This window comes from Elephas maximus, chromosome 5 (assembly GCF_024166365.1).
Source record: "Elephas maximus indicus isolate mEleMax1 chromosome 5, mEleMax1 primary haplotype, whole genome shotgun sequence".
In the NCBI taxonomy this organism is placed as follows: domain Eukaryota; kingdom Metazoa; phylum Chordata; class Mammalia; order Proboscidea; family Elephantidae; genus Elephas; species Elephas maximus.
In genome coordinates, this window is record NC_064823.1 from 41,224,906 (window position 1) to 41,251,134 (window position 26,229).

Consider the following 26,229-nt stretch of genomic DNA (forward strand, 5'->3'; position numbering starts at 1 on the left):
TTAAAAAAATTATCTTTTTTAAAATGCAGACTTCACTTTTTACAACTATTTTCACATGAATTTATTTTTGGGAACTAAAACATTGCCTTAAAATGTATTATTAATTTATTAAGCACTACCCTAAAAATTATTTCCACAGACACCTTCCACATAACAAAATTCAAGATTATTTGTCTTTTAAGTTCAGAAGTCTTATGTTATTTTTTTTTAAAAATCCACTTAATAGCATTCCGTTTGTGATTTTCACAGATGATATGAAGATCTGTATTTCCATTTTATAGCTAAATGCAGTTTTTATCCAAACAGAAGGTAGGCTGCAACCTCAAACTCTTAATTTATGGTTTACACACACCTGAGCTGCAAAGCCTTAGCAACAATACTCTGATCTAGAGCCCTCACTTTTAAACGTCATCTGAGATTCCACGCTCAACCTAGAACAAAGCAGCAATTTTTCTGAGTCGTCTTTGTGCTTTCGTGTCCAGAGTTCCACCACACTTTGAGACCTGGGGGATGGGGTCTCAAATGGGATATAAGTCTCTTTGGCCAGGTCATCTTCCCAGAAAAACTCTGACTTACACTGAAGTTTGAAAATTTTGTACAACAGGAAACAAACCAACGGCAAGACAACAACACAGGCAGTACTGCTTACCACGACAAGGAAAGATCCTTGAAAATCACCTTCCTCTTCAACTTTGTCTGTAGAGAAGATGATACACTGGTCTTTCTGAGGAGGCACCCCTTTTGGACACACACATGCCATGTACTGCCTGCCGGGCTCCAAACCTCCTATGGTGACTCGGCTCTTGCTGGAGTCTGCATTCAGCAGGAGTAGATCCTTCTCACCATACTTGGAATACATAACGGTCACTGCAGAGTTATGCGCAGAGTTGATGGTATTCCACATCAAAGTCACACTCTCTTCAGTCTCTCTGACTACTCTGAGGTTTTCTATTGTGGCATTTCTCTCCATAGGCATTGCTCGATCCAAAAATGCCAACTCTTCTTTCCTGCTTGCACTATCTGGGGGAAGCTTGCTTCCACCCACCTCCATCTTTAAATTTCTTTTCCCTTCTGGGTGGAGCTGGAGTGACCGCCCGCTGGCCCTGGTGGTGCTGGCTGAAATTCTAGTGCTTGGTGTTGTGGTCCAAGAACCAGTGGAGGAGATGGAAGGAGATAAGGAAGCAGTGGAGGGAGGAGACAAAGTAGAAGTAGAAAGAGAAGTGGAAGAAACAAGGGAGAAAGAAAAGGAGGAAGAGGGCCCAGGAGATGATGATGAATTAGAGACGGATACAGATCTCCCAGACCCTGACTTGACCTCTCGCTCAGGGTGGCCTTCTCCAGTTCCTTCAGATGTTTCTGAAGATATGGTGGTTGTGACCACACCAACCACTGTCACAGTAACCACGGCTTCTGACATCCCAGCCAAATTTTTGGCCTTGCATTTGTAATTCCCAGCATCCTTGTAAGAAATGCCTGTCAAGCTTATTATGGACCATCTGACTCCTTCACCTGGAGACTCCTGAATTACTGGAAGAAAACAAACGTACATTCTGTGAGGAAAAAAAAAAGGAAACACTCGAGCAAACATGCCAGCTGAGAAGCAGCCCCTCTCATACTAAGCCAGGAGGGAAACGGTACACTGCAAGTCTCTGTGGGTGGTGATGAAGGTCTAGGGCATGCCAGATCCCATGACAGCTATATGGAGAATGGAATTTAAGAAGGACATGGAGATGGGAATCAGGAGACTTGGGTTTTAGTAAACTTTTGTCCACTAAGGGATACGTAGTTTTAGACAAGTCAAACAGCTTCTTTGGGCCCCTGTTTTCTCATTTATAAAATAAAAAGATCAGGCAAAATGATCTCAAAGCACACTTGTAATTTCAACTCAGTGCTGAGTCTATAAAATGTTCATCACAATGCCTCATCTAAGTATTTCGCGAAGTACTTTTTCATTGTAATAAAATGTCACCTATCCACATAGCCAGAAAGCACTATAGATTCCTTTTCTGTCATGGGACAGTCATAATTTAGATCCTGAATATCTCATTTTATATTTAATTTAGATGAATTATTAAACCATAGGTTCTCTTGTTTGCACAATAGTATACAGTTTATTTTACAAAAGATTGGAACTTTTCTTAAGCACTAAAATCTGGGCATATTTCCATTTTGTCTTGATTTCTGAAGTTTTCTGAAAAATAATAATGCACAGAATTGTATTCCAACAAACCAAAACTTAACTTGTTACTTTAAACTGTGAGCCATTTGCTTTTTTAAGGAATATTAGGCTTTAGCTTTTTTTATTCCATCAGGTTTTATTATTTCAACCTATATTCTAATTCTGTTAAAGAGCTTTAAAAATATATCCCTGTAGTCTTTGGAATGTCACTCTTAAGGTTACCCAAATAGAAATCACAGCCACGTCATTGATTTGGTTATAGAAGGATCTAAAAAAAATCTATGTAATCAATATTTTTAAAAATTAAACTTTTTGTTTCACAATAAGGCTTCTGTGTAATTAATTATTTAAACTATCATTCAAAAATGAGAAATTTGTATGAAATGTCATCTTAAAAAATGGTAATGTTTAAACACTTTGAAGTCAGATGTATTCAAGATGATGAAGCAAGACAAACACCTTGTCTGTAATCACCCATCCACTGAATCGTGCTGTTTTCTACTGAAGAAAAGAATCAAATTGGCTAATTTTATCTATGTGGTTAGTAGATAGACTGAAAGGACATTAACCAATAAAATGTACCTTTCAAATCCCTTGTATCCAACAATCTTGGTATATTTTATTAGAAATAAAATCACAGCCTTCAAATCAAACAAAAGCATGAGATTAAGTTGAGACCTTTGTGAACTCCTAGTTTCACAGGAACAAAATGAAGAACCAAAAAAAAAAAGACCCAAACTCATTGCCGTCAAGTCAGTTCCGACTCACAACAACCTGCAAGACAGAGTAGAACTGCCCCACAGGGTTTCCAAGGAGCAGCTGGTGGATTTGAACTGCTGACCTTTCGGTTAACAGCCATAGCTCTTAACCACTGCACCATCAGGTCTCCAAAATGAAGGAAATACCTACCTGCATAATTAACTGGTGAGCTGTCGGATCTGGTCCATGTGAGCTGTGGGGTGGGGTAGCCAGTGGCATCACACCTCAGCAGGACATTACTACCCAGAGCAGATGTGATTTTGGTGGCCGAGGTCATCACAGATGGCTTCAGGCACTGCTCCAACTCAGCCCGTTGGAACGAAATCCCTGTGAGGCTCTCAGGCTCACTACAAACCATCAGTGGATCAAGAAGCACTACAGTAGGGTCAGCAACTTTTGACAATTCAATCATTTTGGAAATGTGGCAGTCACAGAGCCAAGGGTTGTCCTGTAAACCTAAAATGGGAGAGAAAAAAGTTGACAAAGTTTTTTCTGATGGTGTCAACTTACATCACAGGCTCTGGGGAAAGCAGGTGTCTATACTGTCTCCCTAAAAAAAGAACTGCTTTGAGAGATGAGGTGGAGCCACCTCTCTGTCACTTTTGCCCTGCAACCCAGCAACCTGAATGAACGCATCCTGTCTGTTTAGATCATTAATGATATTACAGGTAACGTTTATTGAGCATTTATTCTGGTCTAGGCTACGCTCTAGATAAGAAGTTCTTACCTCCATTATCTCATTTAATCCCAACAATTTTATGAGGAAGAGAGTGTTATTATCTTCATTTTAAAGATTAATAAGCTGAGACACAGGGAGACTAAATAACTTGCCCCAGGTCACATAGCTTTACCAGGGTCAGAGTCAATATTTGACTTCAGGTACTATAACCAGTTCCTGTAGAGTTGACTCTGACTCATGATGACCCCATGTGTGTCAGAGTAGAACTGTGGCCCATAGGGTTTTCAATGGCTGGTTTTTTAGAAGTAGATTGCCAAGCCTTTTTTCCAAGGCAACGCTGGGTGGACTTTATGGTTAGCAGCTGAATATATTAACAATTTGCACCACCAAAGGACTCCCCAAGTCCACAAAAATGCTACATATACAGTGAGGGAGCTATTTGGAAACCCTGGTGACATAGTGGTTAAGAGCTACAGCTGCTAACCAAAAGGTCAGCAGTTCGAATCCACCAGGTGCTCCTTGGAAACCCTATGTGGTATTTCTACTCTGTCCTATAGTGTTTCAGTGAGTTGGAATCAACTCAATGGCAATGGATGATTGAGAAAAATGCTACTTGAAACCAGAGGAAAGAGGTTCGCTGTTATGAAGTGGCAGAAAACTTAGCAACACTGTCACCTGTGGTAACATGGAATTTAGAAAACATACTCAATGAAATGAATGATCTAGCTAACGGTATTTCCACACAGAGAGTTGAAACCTGCTGCCCAGTGTCTTCTAGCTGCTTACATTATGTTAGCTGTTGTTAAATCAGTCCTTGACTCATGGCAACCCCATGAACAATAGAATAAAATGCTGCCCAGTCTTGCACCGTCCTCCTGACGGGTAGCAGATCGGACCATTGTGATCATAGGGTTTTCATAGGCTGATTTTTGGGAGTAGATCTCCAGATCTACCTTCCTACTCCGTCACATTTGGAAGCTCCACTGATGCGTGTTCAGCATCATACCAACATGCAAGCCTCCACTGACAGATGGTGGGGGCTGTGCATGAGGTACTTTGACTGGGCATCTAACTTGAATTTCCCACATGGAAGAGGAGAATTCTACCACGGAACTACCACTGCCCCACCCCCACCCCCGCCAGTTGTTTATAGTAAAATGTAAAGGAAAGACAACAGCTAAAGAAAGAACTGCTGAATATAAAGGAGCCAAAAGTTGCTAGGTTCAATAATAAAACTGTTGCTCATTCTCAGCCTCCAAAAATTCTCAAATAAAGAGCTTCAGAGCAAAGATCAAATCCATAGTGGAACTATAAAACTCTTTGCTAAGATCTCAAAAAGATCTAAGATGTGCTTCAGAGAAGCAGGGGATCAGAGAAGAGACTCTAAAGATCTTAAGTGGGTGCCTCACAGACCCTCTTAAACAAGGCTCTCTAAGAGTCTTAAGGGTGATGTTCCATACGAGCCTCATATAAAATCCAAGGTAGAAAAGGATTCATCTCAAAGAGATTTGTGGGTGTGGGTTTTTATAAATGGAGTGAACTATAATCTGCCTCATGAGAAACCCTCTCCAAAACAAGACAGCACTGCAGTTTTAGAACTTCTGACCATGGTGGAAAATTCAACTGTTCATTCATAAATTCTAGATTTTTATGTATGCCTGTTTTTATCACAATAATAGTTTTTGACTGGCTCATATTTTTCCTTTAAGATTAATTTGTAAATCTGCAAACATTGAATTCATTCTGTCATATAATAATTAGTACGTATTGAATACTTAACGCTTGCAAAACACTTTGACTTGTTATATCAGATTTTTTCTTTATATAATAATAACACGTTACCAGTTATTGATTGCTTCCTATGTGGCAAATGCTACAGTCATCAAGGCCTCTAAAGAGCCTGAGATTCCACCCTACTCTAGGGTGACCAACCCATGGTGGTTCATCTAGGACTTTCTTACTTTCAGCACTGAGAAGGCCATGTCCCGGGAAACCCTGCAGTCCTGGGCAAGTTAGCCTGCCACAGTTGTACGGATGGTAGTAGAAGATATAAGACTTCTAGTCAGAAATGAAAGAGTTTATTGCTCACAGCTATGGATGGAGACATTATCCTTATTATTTTGGATAGTAGTCATGTCTATTCTTTGCTCTAAAGGGAGACATATATCCATCTTCCAAAGCCTTTTTTTAATAGAAACAGCCTGCTTCTGATCACAAGAAACACTAGACCCATGGAAAATTGTCTCCCAGCAGTGCTAAGCATGCTAAAAAAGTGTCTAACTCAATCCTCGCAATAGCATGACATAGGTAATATTATCATCCACATTTTAAAAATGAGGAAACCAAGACTAAGGAAGGCTAAGGAATCTGCCCAAGATCACACAGTTGGATACAACCTGGACTTGAACCTTTGTATTCTGATCTTAAAGCTGTCATTACAGAGCACCACGTTATATGTCTACTACCAAGCTCATGAAGCTAGTATTATTCTTCCAATTTCACACCAGAGGAAACTAAAGCACAAAGAGATTACTACCTTGACTTTGTAAGTGGCTTAAAGCTCTAAGTCCCAGATCTTTTACCCTCCTAATATAACACTTTCTCCACCATAACTCATCTCTTCATCATCCAAAAACATGTAGAGTCATGGGTTGCAACTACAAATAAAAAAAAAAAAATGATAAAGCAGCTGTGTCTAGAGCATAAATATCTATACAGGGGAAGATTCAAGAGCAATGCTATGGATTGATTATACATTCATTAATATTTTGAAACATTTCAGAAAATGGGTTAAAGGTAAAACAAGATCCTTTTCAAAAATTAATATGGGTGGTTATATCTAAAACTTATGTAACCCAGGAAGAAATTGTTTTAATCTCTTAAAAATAAAATATTTATTCCAGCTTGAAACAGCTAAGGCCAAAGGTATAATTTTAAAAACCTGAATAATGAAAGGGATCTGAGGGAGAAATACATTCATCAAATGCTCTCCATTTGGGGACAAAAGTAGCAGAACTCCCTGAAGTTAAACTGTTACTTGCACTGCATTCCTGCAAGGCAACAAATTGACTACAATCGCAGTGATTTGCATTAACAAATTTATGTTATGTAACTATTCTTGGCTGGGGCAGATGAACTATGACTTATCCTTTTCTACAAAGGGTAATGTTTTTCATGCACCACAGTAATTGGATTAAATGTGCTTTATTTTTTGTGTGTGTGAAAAGTAAGCAATAAATTCCTTTATGAAAGTTATTTTGCCAGACTATACACCCTTGAAGGCAAAGGCCAGCTTTATGGAGAAAAAGGTGTATAGCGTTTAAGGGTGAGGCACCAGTGCAATTCAATAGTGCAATGAAAGTCTTTTCAACAAACAGTGCTGAAGCCACTGAATATCAGTTTGGAAAAAAAAAAATAAACCTCAGTCCCTACTTCACACTATACTCAAAAAAATTTGAGCAGTATCATAGTCATTAGCAAAAAAGTGAAGAATATAAAATTAAAAATTACATGTAAAAGCTAAAACTATAAAGAATGTAGAATACCTCTGTGACTTTAAGATAGGCAAATATTTCTAAGATGGAACACAGAAAGCACTAACTGTAAAAGAAAATATTGACAAATCAGATGTCATCAAAATGAAAAGCTTCCTTACCAAAGACACCATTAAGAAGATGAGTAGACAAGATACAGACTTGGAGAAAATATTTAAAAATGTATATAACAGACAAAAGACATATTCATTAACAAAAAGACAACCCTAAAAGGCAAAAGATAAGCAAGTACTTCATAAAGGAATATATGTGAATGGCGAATAAGCACATGAAAACATGTCAATACCATTAGTCATCAGGGAAATTCAAATGAAATTCACCATGTGATACCTCTCTCTGACACACCCACCCCCCAGATTGGCTAAAATGAAAGAGATTGACAACATCAAATGTTGGTGAAAATATGGAGCAGCCAGACTGTCACGCAGTGCTAGTGAAAGTGTAAAACGTATATCCTCTTTGGAAAACTGGAAGTTTCTTAAAAAGTTAAATATACAGCCACCCTGTATGTAATCCAACAATTTCAATCCTAGGGATTTATATAAGAGAAATGAAAACATATGCCACAAAAAGCTTTGGATAAGAACGTTAACAGCAGCTTAATTCATAATAGCTAAAAACTAGAAATAGCCCAAGTGCCCATCAACAGTAGAGAGGATAAACAATTGGTACATTGTACAAGTGAACTCTACTCAGGGATAAGAACTACTGATACATGCAGCAATATAGATTAATCTCAAAATCATGAAGCTGAGTGGAAGAAGCCAGGCCCAAGAGTACATCACGTATGATTCCACTTATATGAGTCCTAGTCCAGGCAAAACTTATCTGTGGTGAAAGAAATCAAAGTAGTATTTGCCCAGGGTGGGGGGAACTGGCTGGGAAGAGGCACAGTAGAACTTTCTGGGGCAATGGAAATAATCTATATCTTGATGCGGGTGTGGGTTACATGAGGGCATACATTTATCAGCATTTAAGAATAAATCTGCCTTGGAAGAAGTACAGCCAGAATGCTCCTTAGAAAGGAGGATGGTGAGACTTTGCCTTACGTACTTTGGACATGTTATCAGGAGAGACAAGTCCCAGGAGAAGGGCATCATGCTTGATAAAGTAGAGGGTCAGCGAAACAGAGGAAAATGGATTGGCACAGTGGCTGCAACAATGTGGTCAACAATTGTGAGGATGGCACAGGACCAGATAGTGTTTCATTCTATTGTATATAGGATCACTATGAGTAGGAACCGACTCAACAGCACCTACAACACTTAAGATTTTGTATTACACTGTGTGCAAATTATACCTCAGTTCCTTAATTTTTTTAGAAAAAAAGCTTAAAAAGAGTGGTTCACTGGAGATGAACCATGAATGTGAAGCTGACTGCCTCTATGCCAGCTGCATGAAAGTGGCCAGTTACTTAGACTTTCTGTATTTCATTTTCCTCATTTGTGAAAAAAGGGTGGTGATAATCCCAGACTCATCTCCCACAGTGGTGGTGAGGGCTGAAATAACACACATGAAGCCCGCAGAAAAGCACCTGGAGAACAACAAGCCCTAACTATGTTGGTTTGTATCTTCAGCAGGGCATATCAACAGGGATTGAGTTTGCTGAATTAAATTAATACCATTTTAGAAAATTCTGTGGGAATGCTTGTGCTCCACTGCCCTACATGTAAACTCCATTCCAAGTCCGTTGTTACCATTGAGCAAAGCACTCAAAAAAGCATTTTATGCCTCCCCTGCTGCAGGCTTTCCCTCCAAGATAAATAGTATTAGGCCTTACAGAGCACGCCTGTGCAAATATTTGCTTAATCTTGATGAAGAGCACTTGGAATTTTACCTGTATTGCAAATCAAAAATCAAGCTTCATAGTTAATTTAAATGTTTATTTATAGGAAACTAGTTTATTTCTTAAGGATCCACTAAAGGAGAATTTTATTAAGCTTATTTTTTGCTCACGTAGAAGGGAGTAATTGAAAAGTCTCTCCCTAAATATTTTTTTTATTAATTAATACATGATTTAAAAAGATCAGTAAAGTAATGCATATCTGAAGGAAATAACCCTGTGTTATTACTAACTGTCATGGATTGAATTGTTTCCCCCCAAAATATGTGTCAACTTGGTTAGGCCATGATTCCCAGTATTATGTGATCGTCCTCCATTTTGTGATTGTAATTTTATGTTGAGAGGATTAAGGTGGGATTGTAACACCACCCTTACTCAGGTCACCTCCCTGCTCCAAGGTAAAGGGAATTTTCCTGGGGTGTGGACTGTACCACCTTTTATCTCTAAAGAGTTAAAAGGAAAGGGAAGCAAGCAGAGAGTTGGAGACTTCATACTACCAAGAAAGCAGCATCAGGAGTAGAGCATGTCCTTTGGACCTGGAGTCCCTGCGCCTGAGAAGCTGCTTGACCAGGAGAAGATTGAGGACGAGGACCTTCCTCCAGAGCCAACAGAGAAAATCTTCCCCTGGAGCCAACGCCCTGAATTTGGACTTATAACCTACTAGACTGTGAGAAAATAAATTTCTCTTTGTTAAAGCCATCCACTTGTGGTATTTCTGTTATAGCAGCACTAGATGACTAAGACACTAACCTTGCATCTCAAAGGAGTGGGAAAGAGTGTGGGTTCTGGAGCTTGACTGCCTGTGTTCAAACCCCAGCACCAAATATGTTCTCCCATTCTGTGGGTTATCTTTCCACTTTCCTGATAGAGTCTTTTGAGGCACAAAAGGTTTTAATTTTGATGAAGTCTAGTTTATCAATGTTGTTTTTTGTTACTTGTGATTTTGGTGTCATGTCTAAGAACCCATTGTCAAAAACAAGGTCATGAAGCTTTACCCCTATGTTTCCTTGTAAGAGTTTTATGGTTTTAGCTCTTATATTTAGGTCATTGATACATTTTGAGTTAATTTCTGCATATGGTGTGAGGTATGGGTCCAATTTCATTCTTTTGCATGTGGAGATTCAGTTATCCTAGCACATTTGTTAGACTATTCTTTCCTCATTGAATGGACATGGCACCCTTGTCAAAAATCAATTGGCTACAGACCAATTCTATTCCATTGGCCTATAGGTCTATCATTATACCAGTACCACATGATTTTGATTAGTGTAGCTTTGTAGTACTTTTGAAATCAGGAGGACATCTATTTGTCTGATATTATTACACCTACTCCAACTTCCAGATCCTTACTGTTTGCATGGTATTTCATTTTCTATCCTTTTACTTTCTCTTCATCTATATCTTCATATTTAAAATGTATCATTTATAAACAGCACGTGATTGGGTCATCATTTTTATCCTCCCTAACTATCTGTGCTTTTTTTTTTTAAAATAATATTTTATTGAGTTTTTGGTGAAAGTTTACACAAGTTAGGTTCCCATTTGACAACTTCCACACAAATCGTTCAGTGGCATTAGTTACATTTAGCATAATCTGTCAACAATCTTGCTTTTTTTTTTAAAACAACTTCTGCATGCACAATTTAGTTACATTAATTACATTATTCGAGTTGTGCAACCATTCCCACCCTCTTTTCTGAGTTGTTCCTCCCTCATTAACATATGCTCACTGCCCCTAAGGTTCCTATCTAATCTTCCAAGTTGCTCTTGTCACTTTGATTCCATATAGATAGATCTTAAAAGAACATAATGCTCAATGTAGATGCTTTTTACTAGTTAAACTAAACTATTGTTTGGTTTTAAGAAGACTTCAGGAGATATTTTTGGTTTAAGTTTTAAAGATTATCTTAGGGCAAATGTTTCAGGGATTTATCCAGCCTCCATGGCTCCAGGAAATCTGGGGTTTATGAGAATTTGAAATTCTGGTCTGCATTTTCCCCCTTTTGACCAGGATTCTTCTGTGGAATCTTTGATCAAAATGTTCAGTAACGGTGGCCGGGCACCATGCAGTTCTTCTGTTCTCATGGCAAAAGAGGCAGTTATTCGTGGAGGCAAATAGCCACACATTCCATATCTTCCTATTCCTGACTGCCCTTCTTCCTCTGTTGCTCCAGATGAATAGAGACCAATTGTTATGCCTTGAATGGCTGCTTGCAAGCTTTTAAGAGCCCAAGCACTACACAATGAACCAGGAGGTAGAATAGAAGCACTATACATGTTATTAGGCCAATTAACTGAAATGTCCTATGAAACCATGACTCTAAACCTCCAAACCAAATACCATGAGGTGTATGGTTGTATATAAGCAGCCTTATCAGTTACTTGTTTTGTTTTTTTTTTTATCATTGTTGTAAATATATCTATCACACAACTTTTGCCTTTCAGCTTTTTACAGGTGTACAACTTACTGACAGCAATTACAATAATTGTGCAACCCTACCCTTAATCAATGTAATTTTGCCATCACCACTAACCCTTCTTTTCCCTCTTTCCCCACCCCTGGTAATGATGTCATACTATATTTGTCCTTTTGTGATTAGCTTATTTCACTCAAAATAATGCCTTCAAGTTCCATCCATACTGTAGCATGCATCAAGACTTCATTTCACAAGTGAAAACTTTTAATGTTCTATAAATTACTGCTGTGTAATATTAGTAACTAATCATTAGAGAGCTATTAATAGCAATTTAGTGACTGAATTTTACTTTTTACTACACCTCTCCACTAGGTAATTGTATTAGAACTAAGAATTGCTTTCCAAGAAACAGAAAAATATGTAGGAAAAAAGAGAATCTTAACTCATAAATTAAGATAATTTTTAGCTATTCATAGTCTTTTTCATAAGGAACAAGGTGCTGACTAAAATAAACAGATCCTACAGTATAGTTGCTCATCACAGTGTATGTAATAAGGGCTTCATAAATATCTTTTAAAATAAATTAATGTGTTTTTTTGTCCTCTAAATAATTCTACCATATTTCTTTTATTCCTGAATTTAAAATGTTTGAAGAACTAGATAAGCAGTGGACAAAATGTAAAATGGCTACATAAGAAAAGCTTACATGATTCTCCTTTCTATCCTATACTTTTTTCTTATATTTTTAATCTCATGAGCACCACATAAAAGAAGCCCTGGTAGCACAGTTACTAGGCCAATTAACTAAAGCTACCAGCCTCTCGGCAGGAGAAAGATGTAGCGATCTGCTTCCATAAAGATTTACAGCAGGAGAAAAATGTAGAACGAAATTCAAATTCACAAAAAAAAAAACCAGTCTTACTGGTCTGAGAGACTGAAGGAACCCCCAAGACTGTGGTCCCCAGACACCCTGCTAACTCAGAACTGAAGCCACTCCTGAAGTCCACCTTTCAGACAAAGATTAGACAGGCCTATAAAACAAACAATAACATATGTAAGGAATGTGCTTCTTAGTTCAATCATGTATATGAAACCAAATGGGTAACACCTGCCCAAAAGCAAAGATGAGAAGACAGAAAAGGGCAGGAAAACTGGATGAATGGACATGCAGAACCCAAGGTGGAAAGGGATAGGGGGAGAGTGCTGACACATTTCAGGAATTGCAAACAAAGTCACAAAACAATTTGTGTATAAATTTTTGAAAGAAAAAATAATTTGCACTGTAAACTTTCACCTAAAACACAATAAAACTTAAAAATAAATAAATAAAATAAGACAAAAAGGAGGGGAATCCTTAGATAGGTGGAAAGATATTCCAAAATTTCTTTCCAAAAAGCTGACATTTGCATACCACCTTAAAGGAAAAGTCACAGCAAAGGGCTACAGATTGAACTGAGTACCCCAAAAGATAGTGGAGGTCCTAGCCCCCAGTACTTATGAATGTGCTCTTGTTTGGAATTAGAATCTTTAAAGATGCTATTGGTAAATTAACATAAGGTCATACTGGAGTAAGGCGGGTCCTAATCCAATCTGAGTGGCATCCTAATAAAACAAGAAGAGACACCATGTTAGAAGAATTCCATGTTACCAGACAGTTATAGCTGCAATCCAAGGAACAACTGGGGTTACCAGAAACCCAGTGCAACTGAGTAGATTCCAACTCATAGAGATCCTATAGGACAAAGTAGAACTGCCTCATCATAAAGTTTCCAGGGAGCAGCTGGTGGATTCAAACTGCCAACCTTTTGGTTAGCAGCCTGAGCTCTTAACCACTGGGTCACCAGGGCTACCAGAAGCATAGAAAGACTAGAGCACTCATTCCCTAGCGCCTTCAAAGAGAGCATGACCTTGCCAATACCTTGAATTGGGACTTCTAGCTCCAGAACAGGGAGACAATAAATTTCTGCTCTTATAAGCACCCACTTTGTTAAGGCAACCCTAGGAAATGATTAGACCAAGGAAAAAATGGGGCTCAGTAGTCACATCAATAAAAAGCATTTCCAGAAGGGAGGGGACACAAAACTGCACCATGACCTAGGACATTCCAGTCATGACAAAAACCTGAAGCAGAAGAACAAGGTTACTCTTAGCCAGACAGAAAGTAAAATATACCTTCTGACACTTGAAAGGCTAATTTTTGAACCAAGTACTTCTCACATACACGAAACCCAATTTGTTGCCATTAAGTCAGTTCTGACTCACAGAAGTAAGTAAACCCAAGGATGTTTTGGTTAATCCCAAAGGTGTTATAAGTTTAAATCACAGCCTTATAACACAGTTCCAAATAAGATTTAGTTAAATTAATGGCAGGAAGATAAACTATAAGAGTAAAATAATAAAATAGCACTATTGCATATGTATAACACAGCTGTTACACACCTTTTACATCAACTGATTAAATTCTCACAGTAATCCTTTGAGTTAGGTTCTCATTGCCAATTTACAGAAGAGAAAACTGAAGCCCAGAAACGTAATCGAGGTATGCTAGGCTATGTTGTTGTTAGTCTCCGTCGAGTCAATTCCAACTCATGGTGACTGTTATGGATTGAACTGGATCTCCCAAAAATATGTGTTGTAAATCCTAACCCTTATACCTGTGGTTATAATCCCATTTGGGAATTAGTTTCTTTGTTATGTTAAAGAGACAGTATTAGTATAGGGTGTGTCTTAAGTCAATCACTTTTGACATATAAAAGAGATTAAACAAGCAAGCAAGAAGCAGAGCTGGGGAAAGATAGATGCCATGCCACATAAAGATTACCAGTGAACCAAGGAACAAATACCTTCTCCCAGAGCCGAAAGAGAAAGAAAGCCTTCCCCTAGAGCTGGTGCCCTGAATTCAGATTTCTAGCCTTCTAAACTGTGAGAAAATAAATTAATGTTTGTTAAAACCAAAAAAAAAAAATTGATTTACAGCCTTGGAAACATTTTGGGACTGTTCTGCTCTGTCCTACAAGGTCCCTATGAGTCGGAGTCCACTCTACTGCAATGGGTTTAAGCACCAAATGCATTTACATTTCAAAAAAAGCAATGCTAAAAGCCATTTCTAGTGCTATCACAGAACTTTCTTTTTTATAAATCTCATTTATTTTTATTTTTACTCTATCAGTAAATATTTGTGCCAGACATCCAGGCACAAATTTACCATTTCTGTCACCTCTCTCTCCAAAAGACTTATAAGTCATTTCACTGGCCAAAGATCCAGAAATTCTTTCATCCTCCTAAGAAATGCAACCTCTTCTGCAGCCATAATGGCCATAACTTGAGGACTGACAACACAGCCTTCGTTGAGTGAAAAGTATAACAAAATTTTTAGGAAGTCAATCTGATTGATCCAAGCTTCAGGTTGTGTTTCACACTAAAGTATGAAAGACTCCACTGCCCACATATACCCCTGAGTTCACTGATTTCAATCAGGCAACAACAATTACTGGGCATATCCAGGCCCATGTACAGCACCATGCAAACCACTGTGGAAAGATACATAAAAAAGAAGACAGGGACTCGCTGGTCTTCAGGGGTTTACATTTTAAGAATACAAAACAAATTCAGGAGGCAGGATCAAAACAAATAAAACTAATCACAGCTAAACTAAGAGAGTAAATCCATTAGAAGACCCATTAAAGTCCGCTGCCATAGAGTCAATTCCTTCTCACAGAAGACCCATTAAACCAAAACCAAACCCAGTGCTGTCGAGTCAATTCCGACTCATAGTGACCCTATAGGACATAGTAGAACTGTCCCATAGAGTTTCCAAGGAATGCCTGGCGGATTCAAACTGCCCACCCTTTGCTTAGCAGCCATAGCACTTAAGCCCTACGCCACCAGGGTTTCCAGAAGACCCAAATTACTGGTGTCTCCACCATCTCTTTTACATGAAGAAATTTGAAAGTTGTTCTTCCTAACTAATTAAATCACTCTTAGCTCATAAAGATGCCCACACCCCTCTCCTACTCCTGATGAAGAGGTGAAAAGCGAACAGAACAGAAGGTTGACTATAGCAGAATACGGAGCTGTAGTGTGCTCACAAGAACCAGGGCAAATTTGTAGATTTTGTCACTTAGTTCAAGGCTTTCTAAATCAATGTTACTGCCTAAGTTTATGAGGTCACCTTTCACCACTCCGTGTACACACACGCACACACACACACACACACACACACACACACTAACCATTACACTGGTAATATAGGTCGACTGACAAGGTGCTGTTCCATTAAAAGTGCAAGCAGAGTGAGTGGCCATCTAAGATAAAAACCCGTTGCCGTCGAGTTGATTCCGACTCATAGCGACCTTATAGGACAGAGTAGAAATGCCCCATACGGTTTCCAAGGAGCACCTGGTAGATTTGAACCGCTGAACTTTTTGGTTAGCAGCCGTTGGCCTCTACTTGTCCGGAGTAAAAGAGAAAGAAGGAAACCAAAGACTTACAGAAGAAACTAGTCTACAGGACAAATATTCTACACAAACCATGGCCTCATCTACCCTGAGACCAGAAGAACTGGATGGTGATTGGCTGCCACTACTAACCACTCTAATCAAGGCCACAGTAGATATCTTGTGATAGAATGGGAGAAAAATGTGGAACAGAACCACAAATTCCTAAAAAAAAAACCAAAACAGAACCATCTAGTATTAGACCTACTGGACTGGTTTGAGACTGGAGGGCTTCCTGAGACTATGCCCTGAGATACTCTTCAAAATTTGAACAGAAACTAAACCTCTGAAGTCATCTAGTAGCTAAATAACAAACTGGCTCAAAAGACAATGAATATCACCTGTAAGTAATGTGCTACATGAGACCAAACAGTCAGCGATTACCTTAAAACAAAGAGGAGAATCTAAGGGGGCAAGAAAACTAGATTAACGAAAATGGAACAACCAGACAGAAATAATGACAATGTTCATACATTGTGAAGAATATAACCAATGTCGCTGAACAGTTTGTGCAGAAATTGTTGAATGGGAGCCTAAACTGTTGTATAAACTTTCACTGAAGACAGAATAAAATCTTATTTTAAAACTTGCAAGTAGAGTAAGAAACAAAATTCAGTAGATTTCAAAACACTGGATAACTAAAGGTATACATTGCAAATTATCCGCACATGAGAAGTCCAGAGGCTTGTGAGCTTACCGAGAATAACTCTTCTTAGTGCAACGTCCAGGCTTCTAGAAGCTGTTTCATCTGAGAAATGGGACCAACTCTCCAGGAAATCTGGTGGCAATGTGGTTAGTCTGTTGCTTGATAAATCCAGGTAGGTGAGGTTCTTCAGGTATTTGGCTGCCTCACGTGGCACACTGGTTATTCTGTTATTATGCAAATCCAGGGTCCTCAGACGGGGCATCTCCAGCAGAGATGCCCAAGGGAAAGCAGCCAGAGAATTCCCATCCAAGCGCAACTCATGCAGGTGCTTTAGGTTGTAAAAGCTGCTGGGGTCAATGCTAGTCACGGAATTGCAAGTCAACCAGAGGTACTGAAGCTCCACCAGGTAGTAGAAGGCCTCAGCAGGAATTCTGTGGACAACAGTCTTCTCTATGCGAAGCTTCACAGTGTCCACGGGGATGTTCATGGGAACCTCGTTCATATCCAGGTCATTGCAGAGCACCAACCTAGTGTAACAACAAGAGTAATGGAAAGAAACCTGTGTTCTGAAACCACTTGAAAATAATCCTTAATAAGTATATCAATTCTCCATTTCCCACTTTTTTTTTTAAAGAAATATCTATTCAGCCTGGCTAACCTGTTCATTAATAATTCATCATCATCATCTTCTTCTTTCATCATAATCATCGTGATAGCAGCTACTATTAGATTGAACAATATGAAATGGTCATTTCTGTAGGTCAAAAGTGGTCAAATATCAGTAATTACATATGTTCTTGCTGTTGTTAAGTGCCATTCAAGTTAGTTCTAACTCGTAGTGACCCTATAGGACAAGCAGAACTCTTTCCCCATAGGGTTTCAAAGATCACCCAGTGGATTTGAACTGCCGACCTTTTGGTTACCAGCCATAGCTTTTAACCACTGTACCACCAGGGTTTCAAAGCCAAACCAAACTCACTGCTGTCAAGTTGATTCCAACTCATAGTGAACCTGCGACCCTGTAGAATAAAGTAGAACTGCCCCACAGGGTTTCCGAGGCTGTATATCTTTACAGAAGTAGACAGTCTTCTCATCTCTCTCCTGCAGAGTGGCTGGTGGGTTCAAACTGCTGATCTTTCAGTTAGCAACCGAGTGCTTAACCACCGTACCACCAGGGTTCACTTAGTTCAATTTAATGTTTATGAGGTTCTCTTTCTGTGCCAGGCCTGTTTAACACGCCTAACATGCATTATCTTAATCATTGAAACAGCCCTATAAGGTAAATATTGGGTAACAGGTCAGGCTGATTCATCTAGGTCCAGTTTTAAGATCTTCCACCTCCTTTGTGGCCATGGAAAGTCACTTCACCAATCTCTCCACCTCATTTTCCCATTGGGCACTGTTGTGGTGATTAACTGAAATGGAGATGAAATTTTACAAACTTCTGGCTCAAAATAAGCCTGAATAAGTGTTTGCTATTACTGTCGCCAGCCTCATTTTTACAGACTCAATAACTGAGGTTCACCAACATTAGGTCACTTCCTGGGATCACAGCTAGTGGGATACAGAGCCACCTTTCAAACCCATAACTGTCCAAAAAAAAAAAGAAACTCCAAAATGCATGCTCTTAACCGCCTTTGGAAATGGCCCGTTTTTAAGAGTCCCCTGTGAAAGTTACAAATTGAGCCTTTTTAAAAGAAAAAAAAGTGTTAACACTAGATGTTTACAGTTGAGTACCGTGACTTGAATATTGCATCCCCCCATGGAATAAACCAGAAACTGCAAGTTTATTCCTTTCTATCACTCACATCACTGGTTGGGTATCACTCACTAACTTAAGTGACCTTCAGCAAGTCATGCTGTGATCTTGTTTACTGGCATGTGTGGAACAGGCATAGAAAAACAAGCCTGTCCCACATGTGGGTTTAAAGTTTGAGCAATTAGAATTTAGATTCATTTTAACTTGAAATAGGTCTGTCTCTCATTTATATACTCACCTCCACAGGAATGCTGAAAATGAAAAGTAAGTTTTACAAAGCACCACCTACATTATAAAATATACTATACATGTAGCAAATAATAACAATTAAATGGGCATTCAATAAAACACATGGTATTAAAGCACTTAGTTTTAACAGCCAGCCTACAATATAAAGGGAGGAAGCAGCATAAAACACAATTACCGGCAGCAGCATCTCCTTCCCATGACTTTAGGAGAAGACCCTACAGAATCACTGAAATTCTCTACAGATACCTCCTGCTCTTTATCTGTATTCTGTTGTACAAATTCCAGTGCTACTTTAATACTAGAATGATAGCAGTTTCCACTCAAGTCAGCATTCCAATGTACTGTAATGGAAAAAAAAAAGCCTGGATTGGAAGTTAAAGACTTAACATCTTTATCAGCCCAGTCACTGCATCAACTCGGCTATGCATGACCTTGGAAAAGTCACTTAATCCCTGCTACTGTTCAGTTTCTTCATTTCTAAAATGAAAAGGGTAGAACTAATTTATTTCTAAAGTTCTTGCCAGGTATAACAGTCTAGGGTTTTTATAAAAGCCAAGTAATGGGGCCCCTGTAGAAAAGGAAACATTTCTGTAATTTTTTTCTCAAAAGTTCCCTAGCCTGAGTCATTAATTGCTGCACATATTTGGCAAATAGGTCTTTAATTTGTTACATCCTTCTCATTGTCTTTAACCACCCGGTGAGTATTTCAAAAAGATACAAAGAATTGATTAAGTAAAGTTTATACAATATCTAGAAAAAATACCCAAAAAATATGTTTTCATTATTTTTATTTATTTGTTTAAAAAGTTGTGGGTCATAAATTGAGTGATTCTTTTAACAAATTATTTAAGAGGCTCATTGAAGTCAAGAGGCTTCAACCAAGCCACAAAATATCTGATTTTGCTGCTAAATACTCTCTCAAAAAAAAAAAAAAATGAACTTATACCGTATTTGGCTAACACCAGCTCCATTTTGCATTTAACTTCTAGGCACATTATAGGTAAATAACTATTCTCCCTTCATAGGTAGATGTTAAGCAACCCAGAGGTTATTTGTAAGGCTCCACTTTGTCTGCAATAGACAGTAGAAATCCATATATTTTGAACTTCTTTACTTTGTAAATTCTATTAGCTTAAAATGAAAAATTCTAAGTATGAATCTAACTTCACTCTTGGATTTTTCTTCCTGCATCATAAAGCCTATCCAGTTGTCATGAACAGTCCTCAAGATGAAATGGAAAACCCTGAAAGAAATGCTCTGGGCCTGTCAAGGAGCTTCGATCAGCCCAGCCTCCTTATTCTTTCTGGAATTAAGTGCAGAGCTGGCCACACACACAGAAATGGTGTGATCTCCTGAGAGGGACATTTTATGAACATGAGCACAATGGATATTCTTGTAACATAAATGTGTTTGAGAATCTCAAATAATTTGAGGGGATTTTAAGAGCGAAACTGGTCAAGATGAACACAATAAAGAAGTCTGGACAACTAAATAGAATATACCAGTATTAACACCATTAAGTCAAAGCTTATGTCAATTTTACCTTCTCTCCTCTGATTTCTAATACTCAAACTATTTGCTTTCAAAATAAGGCGTCTTGTTTGGGTCCTTCATCTAGGAATAATAAGAATGCTTGGTAGTGAAGAGAGGAGCATACCTTGATCCTGTGCCATCATTTCTGCCGTGGTCATCACAGGTACACTGTGAAGGGCACGAACAGTTCACCTCTTCCGCAAAGCTGAGTATGGTGCACAGACATACAAATAGACGCATCACTCCTTTTAGACGTTATTTGAACACAAGGTAAAAGCCAAATCCTAGGCATTCAGAAACTGGTGTGCCAGGAATGCAAACACCCACTTAGTAATTGCAGATTACACGGGATTAGCTGAGATCTGTAGTTACTTAACCTTCAAGTGTATGTTGCAGGGGATCAATCGACCTAGCGTTTGAATATAGTTTCAGCAAAGAAACACATTCTAAGGGAAATGAAGATCAAACGCATGTCAGGAAAACTTCAATAGTTGCCCATATCTAGATTTTCGAGGAAATGTCTATTAAATCCCTTGCCTGTGGGATTTAAAATCCCTTTCCTTAAAGATATAGACTTCATGTTAAAAGTAATTTAATATTTGGAAAATCCTAAAAAAAAAAAAATTGTAGATTATTTATGTGCAGTAGCATTATAAATTTTTTTTTTGCATTTGTTTTTTAGCAGCTTTCCTAACACAGGTTTTATAAAATTTAAAGACAGAAGCACATAACATAAAATTTAGAATACAGTTATTGATGTTACCACAAATTGGTTATTTATGGACATTCCAAAAGCAAAGTAAACAAAATCTACTCATTTCCATCAAGTCTATTCTGACTCATAGCGACCCTACAGGACAGAGTAGAACTGCCCCACAGAGTTTCTAAGGAGCACCTAGTGGATTCGAACTGCCAGCCTTTTGGTTAGCAGCCATAGCTCTTAACCACTATGCCACCAGGGTTTCCAAACAAAGTCTAGACATTAATTTTTTTTTTTTTTAGGAAAAATTCTTCAATTCACCACTGAAGTGCAGGACCAAAGACTCCAGTGAGAATGTGTCCTGAGACACTTCCAGACCCTCATGGGACAGTGTAAAGTTTATCCTAATATGTTTAAAAAGGCAATTACCTCTGTTCAAGAATATATTTATTCCAAGCCAGTGTCCCCAGCTTACATGCATCAAAAAACATAATTGAAGGTCAACTGTTATTTCTTTTAGCAATATTAGGCACTATCAGAGAATGGAAATTAAATTTAAAAAATAAAACTGCTCCCACACATAATGGAGATTGCAAGGATTTAGGTAATAAACGTGTAAGTCCTCTAATTTTCTTATTGAGTGGTTATATCTACCATCTTAAACCAAAAACTCTTTAAGAAGATCAACAATTGTATAAAAAAATTTTTTTTGAGAAATATTATTTAAGATTAATAGTTTTATACAGAAACAATAGAATCAGAAAAGCTTGCTTGATTTAAATAAAACACTTCATATTTTCAGATTCTGCTAATTCGTTTGTTCATTAGATATTTACAGAGCACTCACTCTGTGCCAAGCACTGGGCTAAGCACTAGGGGTACAAAGACGAATAGCACACAGTCACTGCACATAAGGAACTCACACGAAAAAGACAGGCCCAGAGTACTGAAGAAGCACGAGAACATCAAACCGGGCATGTGTTGGTCAGGACAGGCTTCCTAGGGTAGGTGGTAACTGAGCTGCCTCCTATAGGATGTATATTAATTTTTTAAGAGAAAAATCAGGAAAGGGGCATTGCAAGCAATGGGAATAGCATGGACAAAGGAGTGAAAGCAACAAACAGGAAGCTGTCTTCAGTGAACTGCAAGCAATTCTGGTTGGTTGGGCTTAAGATCTGAAGGAGAAATTAAAAAAAAAAAGTGGGAGAATGGAAGATAAAACTGGAAACCAGACAAGAACGAGGTCATGAAAGAAGCGCCTTAGATACACTATTAAAGAGCTTGCAATCAGCCTATAAGCAACGGGGAACAATCAACTTTGGGCAGTGGGGTGGCACGTCAAATTGTCATTGTAGATAGACTTCCCTAGCAGCTGCGTGCCAGGAAGGCTTAGGTAAAGCAAGTGAGAAGAGAGAGGAGGCTTCTGTTAGCCAGCTGTGGTTACAGTCTAGGCGAGTGCGGGTAAACAGCTAGGACAATGCAGCTTCAAGAAACGTCTAGGAGGCAAAAAATGCTTGATGAGATGCAGGGATAAAAAAGAAGGGGATATTTAAGAACAGCTCCAAAGTTTCTAGCACTGCAGTTGTAGTGGTTGGTGGTGCCACTAGCTGGGACTGCAGCCACAGATAGGGGAGGAGTTGGTGAAGGGGGGGTGGGGAAGTAGGGGGTGGGGGGTAGAGCTCTGATCACCAATGACCAAAATGCTTTCTGAATTATTAGTTTCACAGATGTTATGACTTACATAGAAGCAATTCATGATGCCAAGTTGAGTATAGAAAAACCTATTTAAAAACACAGAGCCCTGATGGCAAAGTGGTTAAGAGCCCAGCTCCTAACCAAAAGGGTGGCAGTTCAAGTTCACCAGCTGCTCCTTGGAAACCCTATGGGGCAGTTCCACTCCATCCTATAGGGTCGCTATGAGTCAGAACCGACTCAGTGACAATGGGTTTTGGTTTCCTATTTAAAAACATCAGAAATCAGGAGTCATATAACAAAAGCCAGGACTTCTAAGTCTCATCATGTAAGCAAATTAATTGACTAAAGTAGTATTAAAATATGGTCATCATGTTGAAGTCCTTTATGTTTTGAAACAAAGATGTCCTTGCTAGTTGCTAGAAACGAGTTCAAGGCTTTACAAATTGCAATGCTGAAATCAATTTTCTAGACAATATTATAAATGTTGTCTGGCCATTTGCTGGCTCTGTGACCTTGGGCACAAAGCCTTGCTCTGCCTGTTTTCTCTGTCAATGGCTCAGCTGCAGGGAACTGAATGGGCAAAGACCTAGTGGCACAAAAGCCCTCAGAGACCCCTGGGAACGCCAAACATTTTCATTTGGCCACGGAAAAAAGACAAAAAGCTGGAAAGTCTGTTTCAAATTGAGGGGCTTATATTTACTTGGCAGGCAATTGGAGGTTTTTTTTTTTAATTTGGAGAATTATGGGATAGAAACATTATTTTTGAAAGATTCTTTTAAAATACTAACGTATTGATTACAGTAGAGAAAGGCAGGGTGGAGAGATAAGTTAGGATATTATATCAGCTTACCATCCCAAATATATAGAGAGTTGTACAGCTATAAGACTAATGCCTTGATTTTATTTAATATGCAGTCAAAGATGCTAAAGAGACAATTTACAAAAAAGAACCTAAGAAAATATGATATGCAAAGATATACAGCCTCACTAGCAATTAAAGAAATGTGAAATAAAATAATTTTAAGCCACTGTATATAACTCATGGTTTAGAAAAATTAATAATATGGCACACTGTTAGCAACAATATGAAGGGGAAAGTCTGCTTATACACTGTCAATGGCAGTGCAAATTAATTCAATCTTTCCAGAGAGCAAGCCAGCAACAATGATACTATTTTTAGCCAATAATTCCAGTCTGAGGAGACACACAAATAAAAATGCCACCCCACCACCCCCACACACACAAAAAAAAGTTATTTGTACTAAAATGTTCCCAGTGGAGCATTCATGAAACTAAAAATGGAAAGCAATTTAAATGCCCACTGATAGTACACTATTAAACAATGGTATATTAACATGCTAGGCTTAATGGTCATTTAGAATGACAAATATATGGAGTCTACAAATCCATTCAACATTCAGTAAACATTTATTAAGAGCCTACTATGTGCCAGGCAAAATGGGTCTAGGTGCTGAAGATAAATCAAAGAAAGAAAAAAACAGACCAAAATTCCCATTCTCGTTGAGCTTAATTCTAGCATCCAATATGCGGAGACATACATGCAGAAAAATGGCAATTGAAAAATGCAGAATACATAACACTATGCACAGAGATTATATTGCTATATAAAATGCCTAAGCGCATTGATGGACATAAGCGATTTAGAAGCAATAGTGTTTAATGTTCATTTAATTATTTTTGTTAAGTAGTATAAGTTAATAATTGCATTAAAAAGTTTAATATTTTGAAATGCAAAAAAGAAAAGTTTTTTATTCTAGCTGGGAATATCCAACAAATCATCACAATAATTATGTATTATTGTATAATATTATATAATTATTATTGTTAATTTAGTCTAACATTAAAATAGCAGCTGCTTCTACGCTAAGGGAGGACCCAAACAAGTTAGCAGGCCACCAGTATGATGCCATTTGTGCCGATAGGGGAGAAGAGGGTAGGGGCCTTAATCTCGCGTGCCCAGGTCCGTAAAAGGAGATGAGCAACAAGTTCACATACAATGAAATAAAGCAACACGCACCACAGCAGGCACTGCACAGACAGAACCATCTGCTGCCCGTGAGGAACTTACAGTCTAATAGGACATTCATCTATGTCTGCATTTAATCTAAACAGGATCAAATAAAAAATTAAAACACTGCCAAAAAAAAAAAAAAAAAGTAAGTAAAATGTTTTGATAGTGTGTGCTTTTTTTCTCTCTTGTTTTAGATTCTTCCAGCAGCCAGTGGGTTTTGAGATACATTCATTGGTAAAATACACGTCACAGGCTCTGCTTGGTGAGTCTGACATTTGAACATGGCAAACATTGCCCTCCGGAACCTACGATAAAGAAAGGGAAATCTGGCATCATCTTACAACGACTTGGAACTCTTAACACATTTGCAAATATGAATAAGGTGCCACTACTACCAAATGACCTTTACAAAATAAACATCCACCTCCGATTGTAATGTCTTCATTAGATTGTGAGGCCTTTCTTCCAGGGCACCTCTGCGTGCATTCGAACCGCCGAACGTTTGGTTAGTAGTTGAATGCTTTAACTGTTTGTGTCACCCAGGGACTCCGTCACAAACTTCACAAAAGTCTAAGGTAAATGGTGCAGCTAAAGACCAATTTTGCACCATTGCTTCTAAGCATTGATGACCTTTAATAATAGTCCAATAATTACATGCATTTAAAATGACATTTCTAATGTCAATTGCAATCACGTTTTGTTTTGTTTTTAAACTAAGGGTGTGTATTTCATACCTCTATTGGAATCGACTCAACAGCAATGGGTATGGGTTGTTCTGAGCAAAAGCTAGTTGAAATTAAGGGTGTTTGAGAATAAATGACCTACACAAAGGAATTACTAACAGGCTCTGAACTTAAAATATGTTCTTTATTCTTCATCCTTAGTTTGTTTGGTCTTAAAACTTTTGTTTCTTCACTTCCCATGTCTGTAGCTAAAGCTGATTCCCAAACATGTGCATAAATACAAAAGTTAAAAAAAAAAAAAAAGCAACACTGGCATTCCAGGTTCAAATTACCTGACCTCTATTGAGATTCTCTGGCCAAATATTTAAGCACAGTGGATAGGTTCATTCCATTTTTCCAGCAATGAAAGGAAATGAAATAATCTCAACTCCACTGAGGAAGCAGGAAAGGAAATCTGAGGGAGAGGGGGATTCTGTTATCCTGAATAACTACCAATTCCTGGAACCCTTTATGTTAGCACTGGATTTTTCTCTTGTATTTGAGTGATATGTTTTCGTTCTGGTAAATATATAACTGTGCTAACCGCATAGGGAGCCAAACACTGCCTTGTCCATTTTCCAGTAATAGAACTGCTCTATCTTTTGGAAAAGTTCCTAGGTGGCACAGTTTGTACTCCACTGCTAAACTAAAGGTTGGTGGTTCGAACCTACCCAGTGGTACTGCAGAAGGTGTTCTGCTTCCATTAAGATTACAGCCAATGTGGGGACCATGGTCTCAAGGAACATCTAGCTCAATTGGCATAGCATAGTTTATAAAGAAAATGTTCTACATTCTACTTCGGTGAGTAGCATCTTGGGTCTTAAAAGCCTGTGAGCAGCTATCTAGGATACTCCACTGGTCTCACCCCTTTGGGAGCAAGGGAGAATGAAGAAAACCAAAGACACTAGGGAAAGATTAGTCCAAAGGACTAATGGACCACATCTACCATGGCCTCCACCAGACTGA

At 38.4% G+C, this 26,229-nt stretch overlaps 2 protein-coding genes across 4 annotated transcripts in view; both read right to left on the reverse strand.

The window, feature by feature from the left end:
* Positions 1-302: 302 nt before the first annotated feature.
* LRIT3 (leucine rich repeat, Ig-like and transmembrane domains 3) lies at positions 303-20,706 on the reverse strand. 2 transcript variants are annotated; one of them, XM_049885525.1, is made up of 4 exons: positions 20,239-20,706; positions 16,625-17,100; positions 3,089-3,394; positions 303-1,527 (listed from the first exon to the last, which is right to left on the reverse strand). In XM_049885525.1, the coding sequence occupies exons 1-4, from the start codon at positions 20,352-20,354 to the stop codon at positions 368-370; spliced, it is 2,058 nt and encodes a 685-aa protein (XP_049741482.1). In that variant the 5' UTR covers positions 20,355-20,706; the 3' UTR covers positions 303-367. The 2 variants fall into 2 exon arrangements, with proteins under 2 accessions (XP_049741482.1, XP_049741481.1); XM_049885524.1 differs by lacking the exon at positions 20,239-20,706 and adding an exon at positions 17,232-19,401.
* Positions 20,707-24,370: 3,664 nt separating this feature from the next.
* RRH (retinal pigment epithelium-derived rhodopsin homolog) overlaps positions 24,371-26,229 on the reverse strand; it is a 39,031-nt gene continuing 37,172 nt past the window's right edge. For both annotated transcript variants that reach the window (XM_049885539.1, XM_049885540.1), the window contains exon 7: positions 24,371-24,846. In XM_049885539.1, the coding sequence (XP_049741496.1) occupies positions 24,732-24,846 (115 nt within the window). In that variant the 3' untranslated portion in view covers positions 24,371-24,731. The remainder of the gene's footprint in view (positions 24,847-26,229) is intronic.

Bases quoted from the DNA above. Each gene is read 5' to 3' on its own strand.
- LRIT3 (XM_049885525.1), bottom strand. From the start codon at position 20,354: ATGCGTCTATTTGTATGTCTGTGCACCATACTCAGCTTTGCGGAAGAG. The intron at 3,395-16,624 runs GTAAGCTCACAA...CTCCCATTTTAG, and splicing joins ACTAAGAAGAGTTATTCTCG to GTTTACAGGACAACCCTTGG. The intron at 1,528-3,088 runs GTAGGTATTTCC...GTTTTCTTCCAG, and splicing joins CTCACCAGTTAATTATGCAG to TAATTCAGGAGTCTCCAGGT.